Source organism: Lutjanus erythropterus, chromosome 14, assembly GCF_056507025.1.
Source record: "Lutjanus erythropterus isolate fLutEry1 chromosome 14, fLutEry1.hap2, whole genome shotgun sequence".
NCBI classification, from domain to species: Eukaryota; Metazoa; Chordata; class Actinopteri; order Lutjaniformes; family Lutjanidae; genus Lutjanus; species Lutjanus erythropterus.
The window spans coordinates 20,852,591-20,863,546 of record NC_139330.1 but is presented as its reverse complement, the minus strand read 5'-3'; the positions used below and the strand labels follow the sequence as shown (position 1 = coordinate 20,863,546).

At 41.1% G+C, this 10,956-nt stretch overlaps 1 protein-coding gene across 1 annotated transcript; it reads right to left on the bottom strand.

Annotated features, from left to right (window-relative positions):
* Positions 1-29: 29 nt before the first annotated feature.
* On the bottom strand, positions 30-9,174 carry dhx32b (DEAH (Asp-Glu-Ala-His) box polypeptide 32b). The gene is made up of 11 exons (XM_084736390.1): positions 8,756-9,174; positions 8,146-8,339; positions 7,204-7,579; positions 6,875-7,111; positions 5,693-5,786; positions 5,459-5,608; positions 4,455-4,646; positions 3,932-4,072; positions 3,546-3,736; positions 1,625-1,815; positions 30-360 (listed from the first exon to the last, which is right to left on the bottom strand). The coding sequence occupies exons 1-11, from the start codon at positions 9,035-9,037 to the stop codon at positions 186-188; spliced, it is 2,223 nt and encodes a 740-aa protein (XP_084592516.1). The 5' UTR covers positions 9,038-9,174; the 3' UTR covers positions 30-185.
* Between the last annotated feature and the right edge of the window lie 1,782 nt (positions 9,175-10,956).

Here is a 10,956-nt window from a genome sequence, read left to right as displayed (position 1 = left end):
TAATAGATTAGTGCACTTTTGACTATTCAAAAGATAAATACAGGACAGGATATTGTGACGGAAATGATGGATAACAGGCACAGATAAGAGGAAATTAAATTGTAGGATCAATTATACAACTTTCCGGATAGTGCAAGTCCTACTGATTATGTCCTCACCACCACTGGGAGCGGTGGGTCGGTCAGTCACTGTATGACACAGCGGTCATTAGTCTGGTCCTCCTGGGGCTCCTCATGTGAGGTTGGAGGTTTCTCCTCCTGGCACCGAGAGGCTCCCTGGTTCAAAATATTTTGGAGGATGTCTTTGCTCTCACTAGGCGGTAGATTGTAGAAAAAGTACTGCGGGGCCATTTCAATGAACCTAGAGGCAAAGAGGACAATGCTGTGAGTAAAAAAATGGACTCAAGTCCCACCTCTTTTTGCTCCAATAACTGCTGAGCAAACTTGTTACCGGGCGGAACGTTGATCATCTTTCTCCCCTCAACATTTCATAACATTAGCTATCAGATGTAACTAGCTAGCTAATGATTGAAGTGGATTAGCTGGTAGAGTGCTACATGTTCTTACATTTGTATTATGTTTATTCTTTTTTATTACACTGTATTGTTTTATTGCATTGTCTAGTTTTTTTTTTTTTTGTTTTGTTTTGTTATTTACTATTCTTTATTTTCCTATCCTTTCATATCCCTGCTGCTGTGAGAATAAAATTTTGCCATGGGGAAAATAAAGACCTAGCTACATACTTACCTGCAGACAAAACATTAGTTAATTAGCTACTGCACTGTATTATGGGATATTTATGCTATATGCTATATATATACTAAAAAGATCTCAGACTGCTTTCAGGTACTAAACGGCATGTTAGTATGGAATTTAACTTATTTTATTATTAACTTAATTCAGCTTAGACCAAAGTGGCCATAGGGCAATATTTTAACAATCTCATATTTAGTTTTTCTTCTCAACATAGACAAGCCTAGCACACAACATATCTAAGTACAGGAAACAGGAGAGGAGAGAGTTGACCGAGGTGCCAAGCTTGCTCAACTGACATTGGAATAAAGGGGCGGGTCTTAGGAAGGGTCAATTTTAGTGAAACAAGCTGTTTTGTGTTAAATGTAACTGGTGCATATTTAGTTTCCATTTGCAAAGTTGTTTTCAATTTGGGTTTTGTTCTTAATTACACAACTTACAGTGCTGTAAATATCTGCTCCTCACATTATTTGAGCTGCAATAAACAGAGTCACACATTTCAGGATGTGGAAACCTAAAAGAGCATGACAAAGGCTGCAGAGCTTTCTCTTCGTCTATTAAGCTGCAGCTCCACATTCAGAGGGAATCAATCCGTAATCCCCCCCTCCAACCAGCTGATACTTGCAAGCAGGATTATGATACCTCCCCTCATAACCAGCACGACTAGTCTCTGCTGAACTGGGGCTTTACATCTGGTCCAAAAGGGAAAGGAAATGTGTCTGTCTGATTACTTTTAAGCTTCTTTAAATGTGAAGATACAAGGATGTTCTACTGAGTTCTGTAAAAGTAACAGAATACTGCATATGGTCAGTTATGTGAACGCAAACCAACTGCACATTTTCAGACAAAATGTTAACACAGCTGATACTTACTGCACTGGTGTAATGTGTGTTACAGTACGGAGGCAGTTGTCCTCAGAGAAGGAGTGCTCGTGGAACAGCACCCACTCCGGCAGGCCCAGCTTGGGGCTTTTTGCTCCATAGCCAGAAAGAGGACTGATCTGTGCCACATGCTTGTGGGTCAGAATGAAGTAGTTCCCTGATCCATCCACGTCCCGTGCCACCTGAGGGAAATCACAGCCAGGCACAGTCAGATGGATTTCCACAAACGGTATTTCAAAGAGTCACTACCCAAGAGTACTTTTTTTTAAATAAGCCAAGATGACAGGAGGATCCACATACAAAATCCATCTCTGAAGTTACACCTTTGATCTTGAAAACAAAATAAAAGCCAAAACAGACAAAATGAAAAGGCTAAATTCTCTGAAGAAAATTCACTTGTGCCTGCTGCTGAAAAAATGCAGTTGAGACATTTGAAAGTTGAAATAATTAAACTGTTGAAGTAGCAGTCGAAATGCAAGTACTGACTGAAGTTGAAATCACAGTTAAAATGGAAGAGCTGAGAGAAACTTAAGTGGAAGTTGAAGCCAAATTGCTGAAAGGAGGCGAAAATAAAAAAAAGTCCTAGTTCATTTGTATGAATTAAAAGAGGATGTCTTTTGAAGTGTGAGCCGAAGTAAAACGGAAACGGAAAGCAGTTGGAGACAACTGCGAATAAAACAGTGAAAGCTAGAAGAGCCGTGGCAGTTTTTTGAGTAAGAGATAAAAGCTGTTGAAAACTCAGTTGAAAAGCATTGTAGCATCACAAGCAATTGAAATGTCAGCTGACGTTCAATAGTTCAATTCAGTGTATTGCATCAGTGAAGGTAACAGGGCTGCACAATTAGAATTTTTCATTGCAGCCATATTGATATGAAATAATAGGTTAAGCACAGGTGTTACCAATGAGAATAATTAGGGTCCTGTTCCATTTAGTGTAGCAGAGCCTTTCCAGTGGGCCAACATGTGCAACAGCAGCACCCTGACTCTGATTGAATTGAATAGAAAAAAAAAAAAAACATAATTACTTTCATTACTAACACCTGTGTTTACTCTATTGTTTCATGTCAAAATGGCTGTTATGAAGAAGGTCTTTCATGGCAGGATAATAATTCAGATTCTCTAAAGTTCTAACAGGTTCCCAGATGTAGATTCTCACCTGCGCCTCCAGCAGTTCAGTTCAGTCTTTAAAACACTGTCAAATATTGTCAAAATGGTAATTCAGCTGGATCCTATGATGATATACTTTCAGCATAGCAGGAGAGAACAATAATAATCTTTTGGAACTAACTGAAATAAGCAAATGTGTCACTTTGTTAGCACAGACCAACTTAAGAAACTGAGACGTGGCTCCTCTGATAAATTTGGAAGGATTTGAAAACCATGTCTGTATTATATTAGAGCTAACACCTTCCTAAAGGTAACTCCAAATGAAGAAAGTCACATTTACTTATTGTATTTCTCTGTTTGTAGCTCATCACACTAGGATAAGCCTTAGGTCCTGTTTTTGCTTTTAGTGTTTCCTTGTATTGTTTCTTTTTCTTCATTGATTCTTCTTGTATTTGTTGTGTGACTGTTTTGTCTGTTCCAAAAAAGCTGATAATTTTAAAAAAGTATATCCGTCAATTTCAAGTGTGCAAATTAGTCATAAAAAGTTACATGATTGTTTCTGCATATATTAACCACCTACATTCAAAATTTCAATGAGCCCCTGTGATGATTATCTGTGGAAGCTAAAATCACAGTATAATCACACACTACACAATGATGCATTTGTTCCACTTAGGGGAGCATAATGGCCTTTAAGAGTCTTCACGTCTCTTGATGTTTGATGTAAGCTGGAAAGTTGTTAGCTATTAATGTCGCTGAATAATTTTATTGTGTTGAGGGGAACAATGAAGCGATGATATCTGACCTGCATGAAGAATCCTGCCAGCAGGGCTCTCCTGATATTGAGGGTGTTGCACCGGGAACCAAAGGCGGGCACCGAGACGGGCAGCTCGATCCTCTTCAGAGTGTCAGTGAGCTCAGTACGGAGAGCGTCAGCCATCAGCAGAGCAGCGTGGTTCAGGTAGAAGTCCTGACACCACTTCTCCACATTACAGTCTGACAGAGGACAGAGGACAGAGAGGATTATAGGAGGGCAGAGTCAGTGACAATCACTGTAAGAAAACATATACAGGAATTTAGTGGAATCAACTAATCTTTCCTCATTAACTTGATGTAAAATTAACTCAACTTGTCTTTTCAAATTCAGTCAAATTAAAATTTTGAGGCACCTCTGCTGCTCTCTAAACTCACATGGATCCTGCTGGCACTGTTTAAAAGCCTTGTAGATATTGATAAGGGTGAAGTGGTCTCCCTCTGGGTGCTGGAACTTCATGTGGCACTGGGTCGCCTCTGGCTTCAGGTCCACAGAGGGAACCATGAAGCAAGTTGGTGCTAAAAAAAAATCCACAACACAAATGTGACCTTTACAACTTACTGTTACATAAGACACATCAAAATGTTTGTACATGTATATGGTATTTGTGTAAGTTTACTAATAGATTTGTTCAAATCAGTCCATCGAAAGAAAATTAACAATTTCAGTCATTTCTCTAGTTCCAGCTTCTTAATGGAAGGATTTGCTGCTTTTATATGTCATTTATAACAGTAAATGAAGACTCTTTGGGTTTTGGACTGTTGGTTGAACAAAATCAGCAATATGAAGACATCACTCTGGGCTCTGAGAATTCTGATGGGCATTTTTCTTTTTTTTTTTTGCCATTTTATAGACTAAATGATTAATCACTAATGAAAACAATCATTCTGCACATGTTACCTGTTAGCATGGCAGCGATGATGACCACCTCGCTAACACAGTCAAACTCACAGGAGGCGAGCAGAGTTTTGGCCATCTGGGGGTCCAAGGGGAACTCGGACATGATGATGCCCATCTCAGACAGGTTGCCATCATTATCCAGAGCTGCCAGGTAGTCGAGCTCCTCCAAGGCCTGCATGAGGCCTCCAGGATCTGGGTTGGAAAGGGTTTTGGATTATTATTATTATTATTATTTTTTTTTATAACATTAAACCTTTGTTAAACATTTGGCTGAAAACTGACAACTAAATCCCCCAGAAATCCAGGAACATGTCTTTATGACTGTCTAGTATTTAAACTCAGAGATTATTAATTAAATACAAATACATTTTGACCAAAACTGTTACGGATTATGTTCCAGTTTTCATGCTGTCTAAACTGTAATCCAAAGTGGTGACCCACTGGGACAATCCCCCTGCAGTGTACTGGCACCCTGGTGGGCACATTTGGAGCAAAAAGCCAGCAGAAGATTAGGACTTTATAATCCTCAGCAACATCTGTCATGCATCACTATGTAAAATGAAAAAGTCTTTCATGGTACAAATTAGATTTTCTATTCTGTTTTTGCAACAAACATGTTTTTCTATGAACGTCATGTTGAAACAAAGAGACAAGGACACTCCCACACACCAGTTTATGCTCTAATCAACTAATGGGAGGCTGAGTGTGTGTGTGTGTGTGTGTTTGTGTGTTTGTGTTAGTGTTAGTGGGGGTGAATAAATCCGGGGGAACAAAAGCTCATGGAAGCAGGTCAGCTCTAAAAGGATGCTCGCAGAACACGAGCTGTCAGTTCAGCTGAGGCACGGCTCACTGCCTGCCAATAAAAAAAGTTCCTGTCTGTTGGAACAAAAGGGAACGGACTGACTGAACCCAAAATTTATCTCATTATCACCGAGGACATGTGAAGTTTAGAGAACAAGACAAATATTGTCTCTGTTTATGTTGTCACTCGATGTTAACCTCACCTGGCCTGTCGATGAAGTCGCAGTGATGAAGCCCAGCGATCTCCATCCTCTTCAAGAAGAGCACAGTGGAAGTGATGTTAGACTCCACAATATGTGGACGTGTCTCAAGTGGAAGTTCTCTGTCCTCTGGGTAGAGACAAAAACATTTGCCTACAGGACAGAAAGATCATTTTTAGACCGAACAGCAGCGAGGAATTGACATCCATCAAACACTGTACCAGTCTGACTTCTCACCTGTGGGACCTGCCAGCTGTTTGCGACTCTTGGCTTGACCTTTGCTGATTGGCTGAATGATGACTGAGTTTGTTCTGATCCTCGGGTTGTAAACCTATAACAGCATCACAGTGTGTCGACCTTGATTATTTACAGTGGTTGAATGTGTGATGATTAAACTAACCAACATTTAGTAGACAAGCTACCACCACATCAGCTAACTAAATCACAGCGCTACTTACAAATTAATGCAGCGCTTCTCTTTTTTTACAGTAAGGTGCTACTTTTTTCAGCCATGTCTCCTCTGATCAGTGCAAAACATTTTTAGTAGAAAAACTCCTATATAAAGAGCTACAACACAGATCAGTTCAGTGAGATGATTCGATTTAAAATATTCTCCTCTTGACACTGACATTTCTGTTTCTGCTTTCTTTTTCACTTCTTTCTCTGTGCTTTCAGCTGTGTTACTGCAACAAATCCATTTTCTTGATCGTCATCTGTCATTCAGTACAGAAACTGTCTTCCCACTCACAATGAACGTCACTGTATTTGTTGCTTTCCTCCTCTGTGAGGTTTTACAGGAGTTGACAGTTTTTGTAACAGGAGCACTTTCCTGCAAAACAAGTACTTTTAGTTTGAATAGATTTAGTTGGTAAGACTTATCTTCTTTTACACAAGACGGACTTTGAATGTAGACTTTCTGCTATTGCTTTTACTCAAATCTAAATACTTCTTCTACCATTGATTGCATATAATGACACAAGAATCACACACAAATACAAGAAATATACTCTCTGCACAAAAACATGGAGAGCTGACTCTTGCTAAATCCTTTTTTTCTCTGCGCTGCAATAACATCTGAGTGAGCTTCGTACCTGATGGGAACCTCCTTTCCTGTACCTACATATCTCTCTTTGCAGCTCTCACAGACAGTGAGCAGAGCAGACAGATGGAGAACAGTGGTCACTAGTTCTGACCTCACAATCTGAGCACTTTTATTAGCTCAGAAAGGAGCATCCAGAACACAGCAAAATATGAGATAATAAGACAACACAGGCAGAGGACACACACTGCCTCACACTTCTTGTGGGCTCTAAGTGATGACTGACAAGGATTATATTTATACAAGTACAAGCATTGGTTTTTTTGGGGAAAATCCCACACTGTATCCCTTTAAATTACAACAAGCAAGGACCAACTTACATATCTTTTCTCTAGCCCGGCATCGATGACAAAGCTTATAGAGCTAACAGCCCAGAAGAAGTCCTCGTTGGGGCTGGATGTGAGGAATACTCTGCGAGTCCGGCCTGTCTCCTCCTCCCCCAGGACTGGTAGATTCCCAGGTTGGCCGGGGTGCACAGCAATGGGCAGGAGCTCCCCGAGGTCAGGGGGTAAGCTGTGCCCCTCATGACACAGGATGTCATGGGCCAGATCTATCTCCTGGTAGAGAGTAGAAACAGAAGACAATCAGAGGAAAAAGTATTTTCAGACTGCTCATTCCTTCAATCAGCTGCTTTTTTTTTTTTTTTTACCTGTGTCGTCACCAGAAACACAACCACATCTCCTTCCTCTTCAGAGTGGTGGATCTCCAGCACCAGACGGAGAGCGGAGCAGAAGTAGCTGTCACCTGTGCTGCTGTGCACCACCTCCCCCGCACCTGGACTTTCCAGGCGAATCAGAGGCACCGCTGACCCGGTGAAGTGGGCCAGCTGTTTGGGTTCAGGTTCAACAGCTGTAAGGACGACCACACGGAGCTCTGGCCTCTGCAGGGCGATGTCCTTTAGCAGACCCTGGAGTACATCGGTGGCTACAGTCCTCTGGTGGGCCTGGTCCACAACTACCACACCGTAGCGCTCGAGCAAAGGGTCTGACATCATCTCTCTCAGGAGCATGTCATCTGTGCAGTACCTGTGGTGGGTGAAGTGATGCTTGACATTAGGAGGGAACAAATGCATGCACAGAGGCGCGCAGAGGCGAGAGACGCATTCAAATTCATAACAGCCTGAAATAAATCATCAGATTTCTTTCATTGGCTGAAAGAACGGAGCTGTATTTTCAGAAAATCCATTCAACATACCTCAGAGAGGCATCTTAATGAAAGCCACTTTGTCTACACATCAGCTTTGCCCCTATTAGTGTAATTTACTCAGATAATTAGTCTGGGGAGTGGATCCTTTCGTACTCGCTGCCTGCCTGTTTATCTTATCTCCCTCCCCTCAATGTGCTGAGTTCCTTTGTTCCCCAGCTGACTTATGAGGGACCCACATGAGGGAGTGTGACATATGGGCAGACAGGGAGCCGGGCAGCTGTGGAGGAGCCCCTGAAAAGAGCCCCCTCGAGCCTTTTGTTCGCTTCTCTCTCTCGAGAATAAAGAAAAGGCTGGGTGATTTAGCTTTGTGTGTCAGGACTCTGCTTTATTGTAGCCCAGCGAGAGGAGAGAAGGAATCAGATAGAGAATCACTGCTTCGCCGTACCTGAGGACTGTATCGTTTGTGCAGCATGTTTCCAAAGGGATGCTGTACCCAACTTCATGGCCAATGTTGACGTCCATCTCATCAGCCACTCTTAAGGCGAGATCGACTGCCTGCTGGGCGTGAATCTGCGTACAAACCACCATGCCATGCTGGAACTGGACGGACAGGCAGAATTCAGCACACCACTGAGGAATCTATTTCAAAATAAGAGTGAGATAAGTTGTTTATATCCCAGATGTTTCCACTGTATTATTGCTAGTGAGAGGGCTTGATAATAATAATAATAATCTCCATGTATAGAGGACTTTTCTAAACCAAAGTTACAAAGTGCTTCACGCATAGTAGCAACTTCATTACATGCAGGTTATAGAAACAATTTCCATGCAAATAAATAAAACTTGCAAAAGGACAGTAAGTAAAAATCCAAGCAAATAAAACAGATAAAACCAGTAAAAAGACAGTCAGTATGAATCAAAGCAAATTGAAAAAAAAGTCAAGGGAAATAAATCAAAATCAAGTAAATCCAGTTAAATCTGTTGCATGAATGAAATGTGCAATATTTTCCACGGCAGTGCGAACTTAAGTGTCAAATGCCTCACAGTATACTCACTTGTGAACTCCTCCCAGTTTTAGCAGAGCCACTGACATTGACAAACTGTCCTTTGGCCAAAGTGTCCATGAAATCACACTTTGCTTTCCACACTGGCAACTCTTTCCTTTCTCTCAGCAGTTTGTAGAACCTGGAGGAATAAGGCAGTCCATCAAACTGATTAAGCTCCAAAATGTCATCATACTCTTTGTCTCCTTGACTCAAAGCATCTGTGTCTGGACAACAGAGTGATTTCCCCTCGAAGCCGTCCTTTCCAGTTGAACTGGTGATGTCCTGCGCCATCACAGGTGCATTCCTAGCCAGTCTGGTTTAGACTTCATTTACGGATCCACAGAAAGGAAGTTTGGAAGAGTCCAGCTCTCAGTAAACTGTTGGACAGCACACAGAGCGCCTCTACAAGTGAAGCCAAATGAAAGGCTCGCTAGGCGGCCAGCCCAGTGTTGTCATGTGGCCACTAATCCCATAGAAGTGCGGTCATCAACAGATGACACACACACACACACACACACACACACACACACACACACACACACACACATACACACACACACACACAGAGGGTGAGAACAGAGATAGATGGGCAGACGCTCAGAGGGGTCTGGTGTTTACAATGAGAACTGGCTCACTCACAAAGGCCACAAGCTCTACATAGTGCAAAATGCATTTATTTATCATCTGAGGTTTAATTTAGCAGTTTAGAAATTGATTATCTCAGCGGTTGACAAACACCTCATTTATTCCTACACCCAAAGAGCCAACAGTGGAGCCAGAAAATGAAGCCCTGTAAAAATAAGAGGTCAGCACAATGTCTGCTGGATTCTACTTTCAGCCCCCACAGTGTTCCTACACCTACAAAAGCCCGCAGCTTTTCAATTATAGAATCATATCTAGGAAAAAAACAAAAGAAATGTTCTTTGGCAACAGTTTTATAGCGACATTTGAAATGTGACCTGAGGTTGTACCATTATTGTTGTTGTTGTATTATCACTATTATTTTAACTGCTCATGGCTTCTCTCCAGTATGAGCTAAACCTGGAAACTTGCTTTCTGGCAAAATTGGGACCTTTGTGTTTTATAAATAGAAGGTAAAAAAATGTACTGAATAATTTTGTAATATAAAATGAGTAGGGAAACCTATGAGTGACTTCATACATCTTGTAATTTAACTTGTGCTTATAATAATCTATAGGGCTGCAACTAATTATTGTTTTCATTGTCAATTAACTGATTATTTTCTTGATTAATCAATTAGTTGTTTGGTCTATAAAATGTTAGACAATTGTAAAACATACCGATCAGACTCAAATGCCTTGTTCTGCAGACAATGCAAAGATATTCAGTTTACTGTCAGATAGGAGCAAAGAAACTAGAAAATATTCACATTTAAGAAGCTGGAATCAGAAGATTTTGACTTTTCTTTGTCCAATTAGACTTTTTAATATAATTTGCCACACAAAGTCTTGTGAAAGGCTCCCTCTCTCAGCATATATTCTGGCAGTTTCACCGTCAATACACAGGTGTGGTCAATTAAGAGTTACCACGCAACCATCTGTGGTGATTGTGAAATTGCCAGAATGCGAACAAAAGAAAGGCACCTTGCCCGAAACATCCATGTGGCAACATAAAACAATCACCTAAACAAACAGTCGCAGCAAGACAACATAATTATTTTTAACATAAAACAAATCATTTTGTAGTCATGTCTCTTCATCATGATATCATGAAATGTCCCACAACTGCAAAGCTATTTTGACCACAATGAATTTTAACTGAGTGCAGCTTTTTTTTTTCGGTCACTCAACTTTTCTTTGACCAAAAGATTATTTTGTCTTCCTGTTTTTAGTTGACTATAAAACTCGATGTGGATTATGTTATTGTTGTTTGATTCTAGCATGTTCTTTAGTTCACTCTGAGGACAGTTTAGAAGTCAAGGCCTCTCCTGTTTCTGTATTCTCTCCCTGTGATAGTCTAACTTAACAAGTGTTATGGGGGGCTGATCCTTAATCAGCACTCAAGGGCGACTTCACCCTGTGGTTTGAGGGAGCACATTAAGGCAAGATAACAAGATAAAACTGAAGGGAGCGAGGGAGAGAGGGGAGCAATGTTTTTTTTTTTTTTGTCATGACCAGCGTTGTCTGGCAGGTGGCAGTGTTGGACAACCATGACAGGCTGCAACAGCAAAGTCTGGACGACAGAGCAGA